Here is a 21,604-nt window from a genome sequence, read left to right as displayed (position 1 = left end):
AACTGTAACACATCCTTGTTATTGCATTTGATGCATTTCTTTTTATTACAGTAGTATAGTGCAACAGCTACAGTACATGTGTTGTAACAGCACAGTGTACTGCACTCAAAAGTTACAGTAGAGAGCTGTCTGAAGTACATCTACTGTACCTGTTTTTCTCCCGGAAGGTTCTTACGAGGCGACGGTGAAGCGACTCAAGTTTGGCTGTACTCGTTGCCCAGACTCCCTCATAGTCATACCATGGACAAATACATGGGCAACTAGAATGGCACTGCTTGTCTCTTTGGCCTTGGCCTTGCCCTTCCCGTTCTCCTTCCCCTTCCCCTTCACCTTCCTCTTCTTCCTCCTCCTCCTCCTCCTCCACTCCAGTATCCTCAACCTCTTCCTTCATGTCTTTCTGGATCCATTGTTCCAAAACGTACTCGGTTACCTAGTGTAACCTCGGTTCTCTCTAGAATAGGGAACGAGTATTGCGTAAGTTGCTTACGCTACTGGTAAAGTCATCTTTTCTCGAGATATGAAGCCAAAAAATCATCCTTAATTTTTGTATTTATTGTCAACGCAGTGTAGCAGCTAGCAGACCTAGAGCGAGCTGTCTAGCGCGCTCATTGGCTGCTCAGCGGCAACTGCAGCAGCCTACCACTGAGCCCCGTCGCGCCCTCACACGTCAAGCCCGCCAGAATGGGAGTGGCTTAGCGTATATAAGGAAGGGCTCGGGGGCTGCTACCCTGGTTTTCATCGACTGAAACGAAGTAAGCTTGAGGCGCGAACATGGCAGGTTACGCAATACTCGTTCCCTCTTCTAGAGAGAACCGAGGTTACATTAGGTAACCGAGTACGTTCTCTTACGAGAGGTTCTCTCGTATTGCGTAAGTTGCTTACGCTACGGGAACCCCTTGTCAACGCCGTGCGCGCCGAGCATCCACTACATGAGCCCCAGGGGAAACCCGGGGAACACAGATGAGTGGGAATCAGGCGGCCAGCAACACATGTACATAAGCACACCGTGGGGGAATACAGAGCGGCGCTGCTGGTCTATATTAAGAATATCAACCCCTATAGTGCAGCTCAACCAGGAGAGCTAAAGTCACGTGAAAGTAGCCTGCACACGAACACTCTGGGCTGAACCATAGACTGTAAAAAATATGGACAAAGCGTCTGTGACGTCACCCATAGACTTTCTGAAGAACGGTTTTGAAGCCGTTTATGGGGGGTATGGGCGGCGCCATCTTGGAAAATCTTGGGAAATCCTAACCCCGCCCACCTTCTGGTCAATCCATATATGGGTAAAGGACACGAGTCCGGTTATTCTGCAAATGGAACAGCGCTCAGCTCGCTCTGCTACTCCGGTTATCTCTGTATGTATATTTTAGGCAACAATAAAACGAAATAAGTCATAAAACACCACACTAACTCTTTTCGTTTTCATTTAAATAAATCTTAAACATTATAGCCACACAAATGTGGTTCAGGCAACGCATATTGATTATATTCACTGCATATAACGTTAGCCTATTTATAACAAAACGAAATATAAAACTAACCCTGCCTCTTTTCGTTTAAATATAATATAAAAATATTAAACATTTTAATATGGTCCAGGCAATATGTGCATTTGTACTAAACAACAGATGTTGCAGTAAACAACATTACAGATCATCTTCGTTGTATTAAAATTTAAAATGACAAAACTCAACCCAGTCTCTTTTTGTTAAATTTCAGTTTTATCAATATTAGCCATTATAAAAGTATAAGTAAAAGGTACAAGAAGCTATACAAATAAAGCAAACAATTCAGTCAAACATACAAAGTCAGCGCTCTAGTCTAACCATACAACGGTAAAATTAAATAGCTTATAAAGTTATGAAATTTCACTTAACTTAGCCCTCAGCCAAAACGATTGGCCAGGGAACAAATTATAGATTCACGAGACCAAAAATCGCCCGTTAGATATACACAAGACGAATTATATCTCATGTTTAACCCTCTGGGGTCTGAGCTGTTTTCTGGGCCCTGGAGGTGTTCTGACATGCTCTGACATTTGTGCTTATTTCTGTTACTTGTGACATTTTCATGGCTAAAGTCTGATTACACTGTATTCAGCACAAACTCTGCTACAAGTTTGTAGTTTTGAGATAATAACATTTATGCGTGGTTTGTGAAAAAACAAAAAACAATTGTCACTGAAATAAGCTCATGAAACCCATACTGATTATTTCTTCATAAGACTTTTGAAAATTGTATGACGTAGCCTAGAATATTTGCTTCAAAACTATGTGAAAATCACCCTGACTGCTCATTCAGAGAAGACAATATATTGATTTAAACATTTTACGACGTGTTTTGTGTGAAAAAGCCTTATGCGGGAGCTCATTAATATGTAAGCTTTTCTCACCTGAGAAAGACAAAGAACCTCCCCTAACGGCCCTATTAGGAGCTATCAGGCCCTATCATTCTGAGCAACCTTGCACAAAGAATGAGGAGATTTAAAAAAGAATGGCTTTTTGATTGTTTTTAATTTATTTACAACACAACATAATCCAAAGATACACAAATGACAAAAAAACCCACATTATTTAACACACTGAACTAAAGACAGAGACTTGAACTGTCACACACCTTTGTGCCATTCCTGAAACATAGTACATACCTTTCATTTCCATGGTGTTTGATTTTTCACTTTAGCATGTTCATGTATGGAGACTTATGTGAATGTTGAAGTCAGCAGGACTTATTCAGTGGCATCTTGTTCTTCTAAAAACAACAACAACAAAACAGCTGTGAACATGCTGATATTAAGAGAAATTATGCTGCACAATTTGGGGAATACATTTTAGATTTTTCAGGTTAAAATAGCTTTTTAAAATGTACAGAATACACACACACACACACACACACACACATATTTAATATATATATATATATATATATTAGCCTACTTTTACCATGCTGTGTTTTATTATAGAATATAAAAACATCCTCGTGTCGAACATGTATACAAGCACTGAAAGGTTGCCTACCAGTTCACATTTCATGTTTCTGTCTATATATAGGCCTACATGTGACATTAGGCTTAGTTAATGTTTTTACTCCAAACTCATTTCATAACATACATTTTAATCTGGCACGACCAGTTTAACATGTCTTACCTTAAAAATCGTCTCATCTTCAAATCGCATTCTTCTGAGGTAAATCCGAGGTAAATTCAAGGTAAACAGCACAGCACAGCACAGCTTACATTCGTCCAAACTCGATGAAAGCAGAGAGGAGTAAGTTATGAAGTCTCTGCTTCTTTGTTTTGAGGTGATGAGGGCGTTTACAGGTCTGCGTTTCTCCGCATGGATCATTTGCATGTCAATCGCTTGTGCGCGCGTGGGTGTGGTCACATTATAGTTAATTAGGACGCGTTTGAGAAACTGTACATGCCGCTGCTTTCGTATGGATTACTTAAAAATATAATATTTGTTTTTTATATAATTTACATACTTTAAAAATAGAGATTCCAAGCGTTGTATAGACATGCGTTTTAAGTCTGTGTGACAAACATTCGCTGAGTAACAGGTCATTTTCTGTCGCGTTTCAGAATGAGTTTCACATTGAGAGAGACGGCAGAACGCGCATCATGTTTATTTTCTTTGTTTTACGGAAAACACAACATTTTGTTTTTATTATGAGTGTACACAAATAAAAGAAGACATTTAACAGCTTTGAATGATGTACAACACAAGTATGTAAATTCAAAATCAACAGAGTATTTTGCACTGATAAAAAAAAAAACGAGCAGATCACGCCGGCGTGATTGCCGACCTCAGGGGGTTAACCAGTACAGAGACGCCAGAGTCAGCAGCAAACGTCAGAACGACTAGCCGAGGAAAGGCTGTTCCCGGCGGGGTACATGAGCGCCGAGCGCCCGGTGATCGCCTGCATCTCACAACCTGGATAAAATTTTCATAAATCTTTATAAATAAACCACAGATTTGAGCTTTAAACAACTACATTCTTGCCTGAAAAACTCTTAAAACTACATTTCATGATACAAAAACAGTAATATTATATTTCAACTGTATATTAAAAAATGGCGCTTCTTATGTAGTCATTCTCCTTGGCGCAGCCTATGCTTGTTATCAGCTGTCAATCAAGCTGTCAATCAAAGTTAACCACGCCCTTATTTGGCATACATTTTATATCTAAATACTATTTAAACTAACGCGTTAGAAAAAAATTCACCCCCCTCACAGTTGTCAGGCACTCGGAACCTATCGAAAAATACAATAAAAGTCCATGGGACCAACCTGTAAAAACATGAATTTATGCTGTGAAAACGGACATTTTAACATGGGGTCTATGGACATTTGCTCCCTTTTGGGACCTGCCCCTAGCGGATTTTCGATGTATTGCAGTTTTTCGCATTTCCGGGTAGGCTTCATTTTTCAGATTAGAATGTTGCCCCTTGGGCAGAACATACACACGCTTAGACTGACAAAAGTTTTGCCTGTAAGGTGGGAACTTCCAGGTTATAAAACCTAACAAATGTAGAGGGGGAGGCCCAGCCTGCCGCCATACAGATGTCATGAATAGAAATCCTGCTGGACCAATCCCACGACGAGGCCATGCCTCTAGTGGAATGAGCCCTGATGCCCAAAGATGCCCAAAAGAGCATAAGCTGCCGCGATAGCGTCCCCTATCCACCTGGACAGGCTGTGTTTCGAGGCGGCGAGATCTTTGGTGCGCCCGCCAAACGAAACAAAGAGCTGCTCCGAGCACCTAAAGGCGGCGGAGCGCGTAATGTAAACTCTCAGCGCCCTGACAGAGGAGGTTAATATCGCCCTTGCTACTGGATGCTGGCAGAGCCGATAGAGAGATGACCTGCGCTCTGAAAGGAGTGCCAATCACCTTGGGGACATAACCGTGTCTTGGTTTGAGGATGACTTTAGAGTCATTTGGCCCAAACTCGAGACACGCGGCGTTAACAGGCAGCGCGTGTAGATCCCCCACACGTTTGACTGATGACAGGGCTATCAGAAAAACGGTTTTGAGCGACAGGTATTTTAGATCCACAGAATCTAGTGGTTCAAAGGGATGTGTTTTCAGGGCCTCTAGGACCAAAGAAAGATCCCAAATAGGAAGCGATGGGGGCTGTGGGGGATTCATCCTCCTGGCTCCTCTAAGGAAGCGGATGATGAGCTCGTTCCTTCCTATTGACTGGCGGCGCGTCGGCTCCGCGAACGCTGCAATAGCCGCAACATACACTTTGAGCGTGGAGTCCAACGTCCAACGTCCTGCCCTCGTCCAACAGCTCCTGAGGAAGCAAAGCACCCACGAGACCCCACAAGTTCGTGGGTCTAGATTTTTGTTGGCGCACCATGAGGAGAACACAGACCATTTAGACGTGTATAGCCTTCTCGTAGAAGGAGCTCTAGATTGCGTGATCGTGTTCACGACCTCTTCTGGCAAAGCAACGGGTATCCGTTGATTATCCATGCATGCAGAGACCAGCGCTCTGGATGGGGATGCCAAATTGAGCCGCCGGCTTGAGAGAGAAGATCTCTCCTCACCGGAATCGGCCATGGGGCCACGTGTGACAGCCGCATCAGCTCTGGGAACCAGGTTTGGTTTTCCCATCACGGGGCTATGAGGAGCACCGAGTGGCACGCTCCCTGATTCTCTTGATTACCTGTGGTAACAGCGAGATCTGAGGGAAAGCATGCAGTGGGAGGCTGGGCCAGGTTTGGGCCAGCGCGTCCTCGTTCTTTGAAAAGAACCTTGGGCAGTGAGCGTTGTCTTTTGATGCAAAAAGGTCGACTTCCGCTTTGCCAAATAAGCGCCACAGTAACTGGACTGTCTGAGGATGTAGGAACCATTCTCCTGGGGGAATGTTATCCCTGGACAGTCTGTCTGGGCCGTCGTTCAGGTGGCCCGGCACATGCGCAGCTGTCAGGGAGCGTAGCGAGTGCTGAGCCCAAACGAGGAGGCGTTCTGCCAGATAGCAGAGATTCCTGGATCTGACACCGCCCTGATGGTTCACGTAGGACACCACAGACATGTTGTCCGTACGGACTAGAACGTGGTGGCCCCGTATGTAAGGGAGGAAACGCTTCAGCGCGTTCTCGACCGCTATCATCTCCAGACAGTTTATATGGAGGCGTTTCTCTCGGTCTGACCACAGGCCAAAGACTGGTCTGCCTTCGAAGAGAGCGCCCCAACATGAGTTGGAGGCGTCCGTCGAGATGACCTTTCGGTACGAGACAGCTCCCATCGTCACTCCCCGCTGGTACCAGTCGGCCGCTAACCAGGGCTCCAGGGCTGAAATGCAGCTCTGGGTCACTCTGATTCGTCTGCCGCCGGAAGCCCAGGCTCAGTGAGGCACTCGAGCGTTCAGCCAGTGCTGCAACGGGCGCATACGCAGTAAACCCAACTGAAGCACCGCTGCAGCTGACGCCATGCAGCCCAGCATTCTCTGAAATGTTTTCAGAAGAGCGACGCTGCCCTTCTGGAAAGATGCGGCCAGGTGCACTTCGTGAATGTACGGGGTGCTAAAGACAGGCCGAACGGAAGGACTGTGTACTGATATACTTGACCCTCGAAGGCGAATCTCAAGAATGGCCTGTGACGGGGTATTATCTGAATCTGAAAGTACGCGTCTTTCAGATCGAGGGAAATAAACCAGTCCCTCGGGCGACTGCGTGAGTATCTGTCTGGTTGTGAGCATTTTGAACAGTCTTCTCATAAGAGCTTTGTTCAAATATCTCAGATCTAAGATAGGTCTTAGAGCTCCGTCCTTCTTGGACATGAAGAAGTAACGTCTGTAAAAGCCCGACTCGTTCAGAGAAGGTGGTACCAGTTCTATGGCCCCTTTGCACAGCAGTTTCGCTATTTCTGCGCAAAGTAGGTGAGCTACTTCCACATTCACTCTCGTCTCGGTCCGAGCTCGAAAGCGCGGGGGACAGCGAGCGAATTGCAGCGAATAGCCCTGATTCACTGTGCTCAGCACCCATTCTGACACACCTGAAATAGCTTCCCATGCTTCTGCATGTACAGCTAAGGGCAGAATGGCCTCCGGGTTCCGATTGCCGCACTTCGTGGGATCGAGAACCTGAATCAGAGGCATGGGCGCGACGCGCGCGCTCTCGGTGCTTGAATACGGCGGCTTGCTGACAGCAATGGCTGGTCGTTTTACACACGATGTCCCGGTTGCTTTTAACGGGGAACATTTTGTGGGAAAACCGGGACGCTCGAGCAGCACCGGGTTAAAGTGTTTGTCAGTAAGTGTGAGCGCTCGTGAGCGGGCACAGGACTTACATTTATAACCTGACCGGTGAGAGGTAACTCTGGCCGTGTGACAGAGCGGGCAGTGAGCAGGTGTGGGCACGTGTTTGTGGGCACATTTCCTACATTCAACACTCGAGCGGCATTTGCCAGCTTTATGAGAGTGGGCTCTGTGGGAGACACGGGGGTTAACGTGCTAGTGTGTAGGGGTGAACACTGTGACGTGGGCACATTTTCTACACTTAAAACGCCAGCGGCTTGAGCTGGATAACCAGACATTACACTCTTTTTGAGATTTCTTTGGGTCGCCATAAAAACGACGTTTGTGTGCAGGCGAGAGGGTAGTATTACCGGCTCGTTGGCTGCCAAATACACTTCTGCAGTAGCCTTTCTTAAGGGGACTGACAAAGCGGGACGTTTTGACGGTGGTCCGGCCGCGGCGGGTCTTAACCGTCTCTTCCTCCTTGCAGCCGCTAGGAGGACTTTGTGTGCTCAGGCTTCAACGCGATCTTAGGCTGGGGTCCCCGCGGGGGAGGCGGCCTGTGACGGCTGGCTGAGCGCGATCTAGGGCGGCCGCCCTGTCGTCGCTGCGAAGATGGAGGCTGGGCTGGACGCTGGTTAGAGCTTCACGCAGGAGGCTGATCTCGAGAGCAGCCTGCAGCTGAGCTAGAGCGTCGAGGCAGGAAAAGGGTTATAGCCTGCGTGGTCTTTTGTACCTCCGAAAAGCGGTCGACGATCCCGTTTACCGCTGGGCCGAAGAGACCAGTGGGGGAGAGCGGTGCGTTGGGAAAGGCAGCGCGCTCAGATTCCCTCATGTCGGCGAGCGTCAACCAGAGGTGCCTCTCTGTGACGGTGAGCGACGACATGCACCTTCCTATTGCCTGAGCCGCGGATTTAGTAGCGCGGAGGGAGAGATCCGTCGCGCTTCTCAAATCCGCGATGCAGAAAGCAGCCGTCGAGCCTGTTCGGTGCGGGCTCCTGAGGCGGTGACCACTCAAGGCCAAGCTGGTCGACGGCCTTTGAAAGGAGGCACATTAATTCCGCGTCCACACCGGCCCGCGTCCGGCCAGATTCCCGGACAGAAGAGGAGGCAGATTGGTGAGAACCGGACCAATCTTCGCTGTCTGAGGCCAGGATAGAGCAGCTGTCACCAGTGGCATCCCCTTCCGCTTCGTCCCTTGAGGCGGTGGCAGTGAGGGCCGAAGCCGGCAGCTGCGCGTCCGGGAGGGGGGGCGGAGAAGGAGAGAGAGAGGCTTGAGGGCAGGGTTCCGGCGAGCTCTTGAAAGCTGCGGCAGACTCCGGTGGTCTCTGGGAGCGGCGCTTCTTCCTGCGCAGTCCAGCAGTGACGGGCGGAGTGACAGCTTCGGTGTCGAACACTTCAAGTCGAGCCCGCAGGGTCGACATTGAAAGCTCTTCACAGTGGTCGCAGCCTCCCAAAGAGAGAGCGAGGGCTGCGTGTTCTCGACCCAGGCAGAGAACGCAGATCACGTGGTGGTCTCCAGCGCTGAGCGGGGCTCGGCAAGAGCCACAGGAACTGCGAGGCATTTTTAGAAAAACGCCTCGCACTCTTTTAGACAGAGAAGCGTGTGTTGCAGCGGCGAACACACACAGATAGTAAAAGGATACTCATCGCCGGATAGGCACAGATGGCTGAAGGCGGCGAAAACGACCGGCTTCTCCAGGCGCTTTCCTCTGCTTGCTGATCGCTGGATTCAACGGCGGCGGCTTCTCTCAGGATTCAGTGATGCGTAGAGCTTCGCTGAAGAGATGAAAAATCAGCTCTTCCTTATATACGCTAAGCCACTCCCATTCTGGCGGGCTTGACGCGTGAGGGCGCGACGTGACGCGGGACTCAGTGGTAGGCTGCTGCAGTTGCCGCAGGGCAGCCAATGAGCGCGCTAGACAGCTCGCTCTAGGTCTGCTATCTGCTACACTGCATTGACAATAAATACAAAAATTAAGGATAATTTTTTGGCTTCATATCTCAAGAAAAGATGACTTACCCGTAGCGTAAGCAACTTGCGCAATACGAGAGAACCTCTCGTAAGAAAACCCACTGAACTGACTCTGGCCGTTTTGTCTATCTATTGAAGGCTCTGATTGGTGTGTGATCAATTTTGACTCTTAGTGTTTCCACTTGGGTAATTGTGTGCTAAATGAGCTGAAGCTGTGCTGACTTGAGTGAACAATATTGAATGCTAGTGCTTTATACTTGACAACATGGTGTAGGCAATGACAAATGAAGGGATTTGTGTGTAGAGTTTTGCAGTGACAGTTTAACAAATCTGACTCATATGTCAAAACAGGGGAATAGTGTTTAAAGTTTAGGGAAATGGTTGTGCTTTTTGATAAATGGCGTTATGGTTTTGAAATTTTAGTTCAAAAGCCTGGTTATAGTATTTAAGCAATCGAGAAAAACTGTAACAATAAGAGAGTCTGTTTTCAAATGAAGAGCATAAATGACAGGGGATTCTTATCAACTTTGCAGAAATATAATAATTCATTTTAAACTACAGTTTTAGAAGGTTTATATGCTGTTTAATAGGCTAAATAGTAAAGAATAATTCGCTGGATACTAATTCACTGAATAATAGTTGCTGGAATAATACATTGTCAGGCAAAACAGTGTATACATCATTGCATTTCTCAGCTTAAATGTTATTTCAGAATTATTAATAATGTTTTTGCCAGTCTAGATTATGGAATACCTGCTGACAAAGCGTTGTTTATCTATGCATTTACACAGAACTATACTCAAACTGTGATCACTCACAGATAATAAATAAATAATTCCACAGAGCTGTATAGATGTTTATTAGTGAAATAATGGTTATATAGTAAATGTTAACATAATTTAGGGTGTTTTAAACAAGAGAATCTTGTTAAAGAGCATCTTGCAGGTAAAAAAAAAATCTAAATGAATATATAACCGTGTATGAAAATACCATATGAAAAGACAATGCAGGATTTAAAATGTTTTAAAACGACATAAGGACACCAATTTAGTAGATAAAGTGAGTGTTTCTTTGACTGCTCGTACAAACCGCTTTTTTTCAACAACGCGTCATTTTACGTCACACGAGGGAGATGTGTGCTGTGCTCTGCCGCAGCTCAGTGTAGAGTAGGTTGGTATTCAGTAAGAGCGGTCGTGAGTCAGTGTGTTTTCACTAGTTTTTGTATTTCAATTTATCATCATCATGGTAAATTTATGTGTTTGTGGAGCTTGCAAAAACTCCAGCCTGTCAGGACATCGAGTCCACCGGTTTCCTAACAAGAAAAAGGACGGTGCTATCTTTCGTGCCTAGGTGCGGTTTGTGCAGGTGAAGAGACGGGATTTCTCTTCTGCATCGGCTTCGGAAAACGCGGTCGTGTGTAGCGTTCACTTCAGATCGGAAGATTATCGTCCCGGCGATATGATGGAGTCCAACATCATGGGATACCGAAGTAAGAACCGGGTGAGACTCAGAGCTGGTGCGGTTCCTTCAGTGCACGCATCTTCGGGTTCTAGGCGCGAGCACAACATCAACTGGCAAACGCAATGTAAGCGGAACGAAACTGAGCTACTCGTTATTGTGTTTGTGTGGACCGTTTATCAGTTTGGACCAGTGCAGCGCGAGCCTGATCAAGCAACACTGTAACTGCGAGATCCAGTAAATAAAGCATTTGAATTCGCCACTGCAGTAATAACATCGCTGCGAGATCTAGTGAGAAATATTCACATTTCTCTGTTATTAACGGATCAAACAGCGCTGACGTGGAAACCAGGAATAAACACTGTGCAATGAATGAACGAACTTTCCAGTGTCCACAGATCAGCAACATTCACCATGGCTTTACTGTAGTAACACTAACTGCAACCATGGAAGTTTGGCATTTTCCACTAAGGCCCAGTATGCATCCACCTCCCTGACTTTCCTCAGCTGTAAACATTGCCTCGCATTTCCCACACAAGCACCTATGGAACAAAAAATGTATCAGGAATAAATATCTCTCTGTCTCTCGATGAGAAACCGCTAAGTTATATCACGTAACGTTAGTCTGGGCGGATATTAATGAGCATGACAAACGCCTGATCAAAGCTTAGTTTCTGTTATTGTAAGTTCCAATATGTTCTGTCTAACATTAATCCTGGCCTGTCCCTGCTCTCTTGGCAGCCTAGCAGGCTCATAATTGTATGGCTGTGGTCCGTCAACAATTTCCTCAGCGTCCGAAATGTCATTGCAATTCATTTTTCCCTGTTGTTTGAATCGACCGCTCTCCCTCGTGCTACGTCACGCCCGTCACGGCCATTTACATTACATATGGTGGCCCTGACACTAACACCACATATGAAAATAAGAATGTTAGGATTTATGAATATAGAGTGTGGACCGTCCGCTTATGAATACCCAGTATTAATTGTTAACCCCGGGAAAATTGAGCAGTGTGAAACAAAGCAAGATATCCCAGGATTTCTGGATTTAGAATGATCCAGGGTTAACTATTTCATGTGTGGAAAAACCCTTTAATGATAAAGGTCTTACCTTTAATGATTTGTGTAGCCTTCGTTTTCCCCAGAGTGTATTTCTTGGCAATCTCTGAATCCGGGAACATGTCAGCCACACTACATTGAAGTCATCCAAAAAACTGAACGCGACGTTATTTTTGGCAATTAGCATCGACATTTTCACCTCAGCTTTCAATATTTGGTTAGCTTCAGACGAGGCACGGTTCACCATGAATGATGATAAAGATGTTGTGTGCCTAGCTGACTCACTTTCGCGCTTGTGTTTCAGTGATTTGTCGTGCTGCGAAACGTCGTTTTTCCCTCCATGACCAACACTGAAATTACAACGACAAATTTTGCAGTAGGCATAATTTGGACCTACATGGTAGCTTGTCAGGTAGTGGAAGGTGGTCTCCCATTTACTCAAATATCAGCATAATGTCCTCGGTTTTGGTTGGTGGTTAATTCGGTGATTTTGGCCGTCGGCGTCCTGATCCATCATCGCACATCACACTCATCTACTCTACTCTCCTTGAAGTTCACTTCCCGCTACTTTTTCCCTCATCCTCCCGCCCGCCGCTGCAACTGTCGTCGTCTTCTTCGATAGTAGCCTAAGCTACTGTCTGTATACTGCCACCTGCTTTACAGGAGGTCTAGCAAGCCAAGTGCAAGCCACTTCACAGACACAGATAGTTGCGTGTTCTGAGTTAACACAATCAGAGCGTAAAAATTCGGGATATTTTACGGGAAAATACTAAAACGGGAAGACAGCGGGAAAAGAGCTAAAATACGTGAGAAACCCAGAAAAAACGGGAGGGTTGACAGCTATGCTCTGCACACTCAGTCCGTTCAGGGCCGCTCGCTCAACCCAGAATGCCCTTTGTGATATGCTGGTTTGAGAATCTGTGAAATAAGCAATAGGTCTAAGGCAGGGGTGTCCAAACTCGGTCCTGGAGGGCCACTGTCCTGCAGAGTTTAGCTCCAGCTTGCCTCAACACACCTGCCTGGAAGTTTCTAATATGCCAAGTAAGACCTTGATTAGCTGGTTCAGGTGTGTTTAATTGGGGTTGGAGCTGAACTCTGCAAGATTGGACAACCCTGGTCTAAGGTTGAGTTCTGTGTGGAGAAACTGAGTTTGCAAACATTCAATTTGTCATATACAACAAAGTTATTTTTCGTTCTTTGCTTAGGGGTAAAAATAAGTTTGAAATGCTTTCAAAGCGGTATACTGTGTTGATGAACATCCCGACACCGCTTACAGGGCTGAGAGCGAAATTTGAATTAATATGTGGTGCGCGCTTTCCTCTCAATAACAAAATAAACGCACTACAAAAATAACAGCGGTGAGAAAACAGGAGTTAAGAAAGCATCTGTTCATAGCGATGTGGATATGTTTGCATGAGCTCTGCAATTTGGCACCCCTGTAAAATCATGTTTATTTATACCACTTTTTACAATATATTTCATTAAAGCCACACATATCATAACTGTTATCTATAGGCCTACTTTAATTGAGACATTTATTCTAGAAATTCATTAAACTAAATTTCTCTGTACTGTATGTCTTTTTATGTTGGAGCAGGATTTGAGCGAAATTTATTTTACTGGTGAGCATGAGCGGTACATGAATGGAGTGCTTGCTTGGGATGTGAGCAATTGGGCATTGGCATAGAGCGGAATATTTAGCGAAGCGTCACACCACTCCGCTTCGCTCACATCGCTCTCTCTGGTGTTACCTCTAGTAATTCATGTTCTTTTGCTGCATAGATTTATCATCTGAGAGCAAGAATGAAGAACAGTTAGACTATGAGAAGAAAGATGATTCTATTTTGAAGGCCAAGAGGAAGAGAAAGAAGAAGCTCAAGGATAGATTGAAAATAGGGGAAGAGGTCATCCCGCTTAGAGTCCTCTCAAAGTAAGCAACAATGTGTCTTCGATTTTTTTTTTTTAATTTTTTTTTTTAATTTTTTTTTTTATGATTCTTGATTCATTAAAAAATTGTCAATTGAGTGAGATGTTGAAGTGGATTTAGTCAAACTGTTCTTTACATGCTCATGAGGGATCTGTGCCCCCTGTTCAACTTCCAGGAAAGAGTGGTTGGACCTGAAGCAGGAGTACCTGACACTGCAGAAGCACTGCATGGCCCATCTGAAGCAGTCAGTCTCTCAGATCAACCTGAAGTCAGTGAATTGTGGCATCGCACAGACTAAAGATAAAAACAATGCTTGTAAGTTAATTTTGTTGGTACATCTATTCTGTGAATAAATCTTGCCATTTATTTACACATTTATTTTCTTCCCAAAGCTTGTAAGGATACAACTAAGAAAGAGCCCTCTTCTGGCCCCAAGTTTGTGAGTGGAGTCATTGTCAAGATTAGCTATAACCAGCCCCTGCCAAGCAAGAGGTGCATCAAGGTATAGTGATAAATTATTTTAACTTGTTATCTTCATACATCAAACATCTCTGGTTACTCATTTAAGGGAAACAAGTCGATTTAGCTCAAAGGGAATTAATAATTCATTTTTATGAAATTTTGAAAGAATCGCTTATTTGACGGCCAAACAAATGAATCGTCCAGCGTTCAAGTGTAACTATTAACTCTGTATCGGATATGAATATTAATTTCTTTGTTTGTCTTTTCTGCAGAAAAATAAATACACCACCCAATTTCCCGTTCCTAGATCAGTCTCACAATATTCGTTCTCATCTTCCGAATGCCATACTCTTACATAATTTCCCTTGAATCTTGTCATCCCTGAGGTAGTATTCCTTTGGAATCCCTCACATGGCAAGACTATGGGATAAATACACCCTTGTGCCAATGAATCCGATAGAGTAAGCATATGAGTATGTTTCAAAATAAGTCTCCACATCAGTTATTAGGTTGAACCCCACAATTTCACATTCTTCTTTTGAACAAATTTCTTTTCTTTGAGCACATTAAAATATCTCCCCTCTTTCCCTGGCCAAATTATTCTGTTTTTCTAACATTGATTGTGATAGTTATATCTGCTATAGATACCCTCATGATATTTAGCAAGGTCTTTATCATTATTTGGCACCCAATCCCATTATCACCATTCGGAAATATAGGGTAGAGTAAAATGTTGGTCAAATTGCAGAGTTGCATTCCAAGAGATTCCTTGAAATCGAAGTCCATAAAGCTTGGCTTCCTTGGTAAATGCCAAATAGAATTAAAAACAAGCATACCATTGTTGTTGTTTATCGAGAATAACTTGCAACCATCTCTAATCAATGTCAATTCAATTCTCATTTATTTGTATAGCGCTTTTCACAATACACATAGTTTCAAAGCTACTTTGCAGAAAATGCATGAGTCCACATTATAATTTAGAGTAATCTGTTATTAGAGGTAACTGTCTAAGTTATGTATTTCAGAAATGTACATATACAAAATCACAGTTAGCTAAAAATATATTAATTTAAACTGTAATAATTTAAGGCAGAAACAATGAGCTCATTGAAGTAATGAATACTTGTTTGTTAACACATGACATTTAGAAAATTGTTGCATTGGTGCATGTTGATTCAGAGTTGCGTCATCTGAAGTCTTCACAGGAGTTGGCGTTGTTTCTTCATAGGCGTTTCTTGCATCTGAAGTCTTCATAATAGGCTGGATCCAAACTGGAGCTGACATACTCTCTAGTTACCTCAGGATGGGCATCCAGAGATAAAACAGAGAAGCATATAGAAAATAGAGTAGCTTCTGTTCATTCCCTCTGGTCCTCTTCTGTCAAAAATGGCCGAACACTTTTACGGTTTGAAATTTTGAATATTTTTGCTTAATCGGAATGGGATGACACTTGATGACTTTTGTTGTATTAGCTATGTGAACACACCAAAAAAATCATGGACATGACTCTTATGTTAAAGGGTCGTAAAAAAAGTGTCACTCTTGGCTCCTTTGCGGTCAAAAATGACCGACATAGGAAATTAATGGGAAATACGAAAACAAAACTCAGAGAAACTTTTGGTGGCACAAACTACAAATCAGCCACTGTGCAGAAAAAAAATGAAAAAAGTGACACTCTAAAATATCAAGAGTGCAAATAAGACACCCACCCCTATACACACACACACCCACACACACCCACACACACACAGAAATGAACTGGTAAGACTGCAACAGCAAATTTTGAGAATATGCTAAATAAAATCAATAAATGAAAAAAATACAAAAGATACTTTCTCTCGCTCAAATGCACTCGCGCACACATACACACTCACTCACTCACTCACACACACACACAAACACTCACTCAGAGAGAGAGCGAGAGAGAAATTAACTGTTTAGACTGCAACAGAACAAATTTTGAGAATGTGAAAAAAAAATCAATGAATGAAAAACTCTCACGCTCGCACGCACATGTAACAGTTATAGGCTAGGCAGTTGACTGCGGATGCTACGTGGAAACAGAAGATGGATCGTCACGGAGCCTGGGTTGTGAATGAGTACACTGGAGTCATAGATTTTAGTATTAGTGTGTGTATTCAGTAAATAACAAAACAAAAACAACATGAACAGGGTGCCTTCAATGACACATACAAAACACAATTCTGCTTAAAATTCAGTTCAATGGCAGGTTAATGTGCTGCCGACAAATAGGAAAAAAAAAAAAAAAAAACAGAGGAAGGAGGGAAAACAAAACAAAACCCCAAACGCAATGTGTACCACGGCCGAGACAGAGTCCGGTCAGATGTCAGTTAATTACGGGTTGAGCAATAATAATCCAGATAGGGAGAGGTTCAGTCGCGGTGGATGTGTGGTTCACTTATCCATGTATAGGTCCGAGTTCTCTTAGCTCGCCATCTCGATCGGAGTCCTCGAGTTGGGACGGTCGAGAGTTCAAGAGTCCATAAGTGAAGAATGGGGATTGGTTGGTCCAGTAAAAAAACCTGACCTAAGAAGGCCAAAAATACAAATTAAGAATTCCATTCAAAAATAAAGTAACCTGGTTACTAAAGTAACTAACCGTAACAGATACTAAAGTAAATCAATGTATGTATAACCATACCCGCTTAATGCAAGGCATTTCAATAAATAAATATCATTAATATAAAAATCAAAAGCACATCTAACTATATTGTGCAATAATAGTATTATACTTATATGGAATAAGTATAATAAAGTAATTATTCTCATGTTCTATGGTGTTTCACCATAACTTGAATTTCATAGTCAACTAATCTAAATGTAGTCATTTTCAGAATCAAAACATGTACTCAAAGTTGACATTCAAAATAATAATACAAAGTGCACCTTCAAATTCCAATAAACAAAAGTATTAGTCTCCAAATTACACAAAACACTAAAGCAGAATTTGGTATTCGTGAAAGGTATTGCGCAATATTCAAAAAGGGGGAAATGCGTAGCTACGTTAAAATCAATGGGCTTAAATGACCACCAAAACGTGATTGCCATTTCAGTGGCAATCACGAAAGTGACAAAACACGCTCAAAACAGAAATAATGCTCTAAACTAGCAAACGTGCTAACAAATGAAATCGATGCCTACAATTCGGCTTTCATAATATAACAGGTAAGACGTTTACCTTTGAGATTGGAATGACTAACGCGGGGTCTCCAGGCGCAGCCCGACGTCTAAACAGAGCGGAATCAGACAGGGGCTCTGGTTGGGAAGCGGCAGCAACTATAGTCAAAATAATGCTTTGGTGAGCAATCACACGGCTGAACTGAACATATTACAGTTGAGTAACGGATGGCAAAAGACTCACTGAGTATTCAGAGCTTGAATCGCTAAGGTTGGAGCACTTTGTAGATTTGTTTGGGGACGCCGAACAGACCATGCCACAGCCACAGTGGAGACAGAGAGGAAGTGAACTCCGTGACCCGTAACTTTGAGGAAGTTGGGAGTTCGGGGGAGCCGCAGGAAGTGGGCCCGCCAAAATAAAAGGCTTAACTAAATGCGGGTTACAGGTTCCCCCCTATACTCATGTACGGCTTCGTACATGTAGATGGCTGATGGCACACAGCGCCGTTACAGGGAGTGGAGGTCAAAGGGGTCTCATCAAGTTGAAGAGCAGAGGCAAATGCAGTACTGAGCCCATGGAACAGGGACTGAATGCTATGCAGAAGTGGATTCCCAAGCTTCGAATACTGCAGGCGAGTAGGCGGCTGGCGTGCTCGAATGGGACGTTGCACTCGTGGTTACGAGTCTGGGCTGGAAAGTTCAGGTGTAGGAGAGATGGTTCAGAATCACTTGAAATGCTGACTGGCTCCAGAGCAGGCACAGGTTCCGGATCAGAGGAGGTGCTTTCCCCTGGAGGCTCCGGGTTATCAGCAGCATTTGAGTCCGTTTCATCTGGAGGTTCTGCAGCCACACCCAGCTCAATGGAATCTAGTTCTGGTTCAGAATCAGCAGTAGGTGCAGGTCCAGACTCCGATTTCTGTTCCACCTCAACAGTTACGTCAGTGACAGGCTGTGAACGCTGGCCAGGCGGAATCACACACATAACAACGGGAGGAACTGCAGGCGCTGGAACAGGTAAGTCCACCACGGTTGTGACACGGGTAGGAGAGGAGCTGAGGAGCTGGAGTTGTCAGGTAAGTAAGGTAAGAACAGTTCTTGCAGATCATCATCAGGGTCTGGAAGGTCAGAGCTTTCAGGAATCACTGGAGGCAATAACTTTACTGATGTGGTCTTTGCTGGTTCAGGTTTGGAAGCTGGCGATAAATAACCACAAGGCAGCAATAGGTCTCGGTGGAGAGTTCTGATGGGGCGATCTTTGCTTTCTGGCTTGACTGTGTATACTGAAAGAGTGCCGGCTTTCTTCTGGATAACATACACATCTGGCTCCCATCTGTCCGCGAGTTTGTGCTTGCCTCGTAGTTTGACATTCCTGACCAGAACTCTGTCCCCAACTGAGAGTTTTGAAGCTGTGACTTGCTTGTCGAGCTGTGATCTGAGCTTGTTTCTCCCCATAACCTTTTCTGAGTTATCGGTCGCAATCCTGTAGCTTTCTTCAAGATGGGACTTTAGCTTTTCAACATACTGTGAATGAGATGTAGACGTTTTCTCAGACACAGGCAGCCCAAAAGCCAAATCAATAGGAAGGTGGGGTTGTCGACCGAACATAAGTTCATATGGGGGGAGTATCCAGTGACGTCATTTCGAGTACAGTTGTAAGCGTGTACAAGCGGCTTGACGAAATCTTTCCAGTGAGTTTTATCTTGATCTTGCAGAGTGCCCAACATGTTTAGAAGTGTTCGATTGAATCGTTCCACAGGTTTGCCGCGAGGATGGTATAGTGTGGTCCTGATTTTGTGGATTCCAGCCATTTGACAGAGCTCTTTGATGGTATGTGATTCGAAATCGCGCCCTTGATCGCTATGGAGCCGCTCAGGGATTCCATAATGAACCAGGTAGTTGTCCCATAGGGCTTTAGCGACTGTCTTGGCTCATTGATTCGGGGTAGGCACTGCTACGGCGTATTTTGTGAAGTGATCCGTTATGACGAGGACATCTTTTGTGTTACTCCGATCTGGTTCTATAGGCAAAAAGTCCATACAGACGAGTTCTAGAGGTCTTGATGTTCGGATGTTGACAAGGGGTGCAGCTTTTTCTGGTTGTGCTTTCCTCCGGATGCATCGCTCACATCTTTTGATCTTGTTACAGACATCAACTGACATGCGTGGCCAGAAGAAACGGGATCTGACAAGGTCCAGTGTTCTCTCTGTGCCCAAATGGCCCATTTGATCGTGAAGCTGGAAGAAGACATTAGGCCGATACTCCTCTGGAAGGACAAGTTGGTAAGTGGGCTCACCTCCGATATGCCTCCTCCTGACGAGAACATTTATTATGGAGCTCCAGACGTGTAAGCTCTCGCAGGACTAATGGCAGATCGGGGAGCTGTTCCCTCAGGGATGGCGGCGGAGTTTCTCCTCTCTCCAACTGAGCAATGATGTGCTGAAGGACTGGATCGGCTCTTTGTGTGGCAGCGATCTCAACATCAGAGAGGGATGGCACAACGGGTGAAGAGAACTGCAGATCGTTTACAAAACTGTCTGGCAGGCTGTCAGCGGTAGTGGAGAGCGTTTGCACAAGAGCAGCGACTTGGTCTTGGTCGGGTGAGCTGTACACCAGTTGTCTGTCACATACAGCTTGGACTGAATGCTGGTCAATAGAAACACAGAATGGATCCTCAAGGTGTTGTTCTGTGAACTTCAGTATTCTCTCTCTCTCTGTCCTTCTGGGATAGGGCATCCTCTGATAGTCCAGCATGAGGTCGCCGAGAGAGTCCGTCAGCATCAGCATTCAACTTCCCGGCTCGATAGACAATCTTGAATGTAAAAGTTGAAAGGGCGGAGAGCCATCGGTAGCTGGTAGCATCCAGTTTTGCAGAAGTCAACAAATACGTTAATGGATTGCTATCAGTGACTACAGTGAAATCCGATCCGTACAAGTAGTCAGTGAATTTCTTTGTGACCGCCCATTTGAGCGCCAAAAAGTTTGTGCGGAGTATCTGCTTTCACTGCGTGACAGGCCTCTGCTAGCGTATGCAACCACCCGGTTTCGTTCATCGTGCTCTTGATACAATACCGCACCAAGACCAGTAGAGCTTGCGTCCATGTGTAAGATGTAGGGTTTCCTTGGATCGGCAAAGGCAAGGACCGGGGCTGTCGTGAGCTTCTTGATTATCTCCTCGAAGGCTTGCTGGCAAGCAGGGGTCCAACGGTCAGCAAAAAGTTATTTTGGATTCAGATAATGTTGCGACTTCCCCACCTGCTTGGACCTTTTCTGGCTGGGCGGATATCCAGAAGTTAAATCATTGAGGGGTCTGACGATGGAAGAATACCCCTGCACAAACTGCCGGTAGTACCCTGCAAAACCAAGGAATTATCTGAGTTCTTTGAGGTTTTGAGGGACAGGCCAGGACGTTAATGTGGCAATCTTGTCAGGATCGGTCTTCACACCATCACTGGAAACGACATGCCCAAGGTAGTGAACTTATGTTTGGAAGAAGACACATTTTTCAACGGATAACTTCTATCCGAACTCTTTCAGGCGTTGGAGCACTTTCATCAGACGTTGCTCGTGCTCTTCCAGTGTTGGTGCAAACATGAGCAGATCATCAATGAACACCAATGCTTCTTTCAAATTCAAATACCCCATGCACAGCTCCATGAGGTGTTGAAAGGTGCTTGGGGCATTCGTCACCAATCCAAGTGGACATACGAATGCTGTCTTGCTTTTGTCGCGTTCCTCCATCTCTATCTGATAGTACCCAGATTTCAAGTCCAGTGTAGAGAACCATGTGGAGCCAGCGAGTGCTGAGAATGTGTCTTCCAGCTTCGGCAGTGCTTACGCATCCTTGATTGTCTGTGCATTCAACCGTCGATAATCGATACAGAGCCGTACCGTACCATTTTTATTCCGCACCACAACTATCGAGGAAGCAAAGGGTGAGTTAGATTCGCGTATAACACCAGACTGCAATAGTTCTTGAATGTGCTTACGAACAGCATCCACATCTTGAGGGTGTATCGGTCTTGGTCGTTGCTTGAAAGCAGTTGGATCGGAAAGCTTGATGTCATGCTTAACCTTGTCCGTGCGAACAAAATCGAATTCATGCTTTGCAAACACCTCAGGCATACTGTCGAGCATTGCTGTTACACGTTGCTTCCATTCAGTTGAGAGCGGCTACTCTCCGAATTTGTAGTTCAGCTTGGTCAGGATTGGCTCTGTAGAATGGGAAGGTTGACGCACACTTTGTTCTTTTTGAAGGATGGTCTGGATGGCACTTAACTCTGCGATGGCTACTCTGGTAGGAATCACAACGTCGTGGTCAGATTCATTGGTGATTACCACTG

The 21,604-nt window shown here is 44.8% G+C and overlaps 1 protein-coding gene across 1 annotated transcript in view; it reads left to right on the top strand.

Annotated features, from left to right (window-relative positions):
• larp7 (La ribonucleoprotein 7, transcriptional regulator) overlaps positions 1-21,604 on the top strand; it is a 42,409-nt gene that overhangs the window by 3,653 nt on the left and 17,152 nt on the right. Inside the window, exons 8-10 of the mRNA XM_079865356.1 lie at positions 13,520-13,667; positions 13,840-13,979; positions 14,057-14,166. Coding sequence (XP_079721482.1) covers positions 13,520-13,667; positions 13,840-13,979; positions 14,057-14,166 — 398 coding nt within the window. The remainder of the gene's footprint in view (positions 1-13,519; positions 13,668-13,839; positions 13,980-14,056; positions 14,167-21,604) is intronic.

The sequence above is a fragment of the Squalius cephalus genome (genome assembly GCF_949319135.1).
Source record: "Squalius cephalus genome assembly, chromosome: 3".
NCBI lineage: Eukaryota > Metazoa > Chordata > Actinopteri > Cypriniformes > Leuciscidae > Squalius > Squalius cephalus.
The sequence above is the reverse complement of the archived record's forward strand: the minus strand, read 5'-3'. Positions and strand labels throughout refer to the sequence as shown.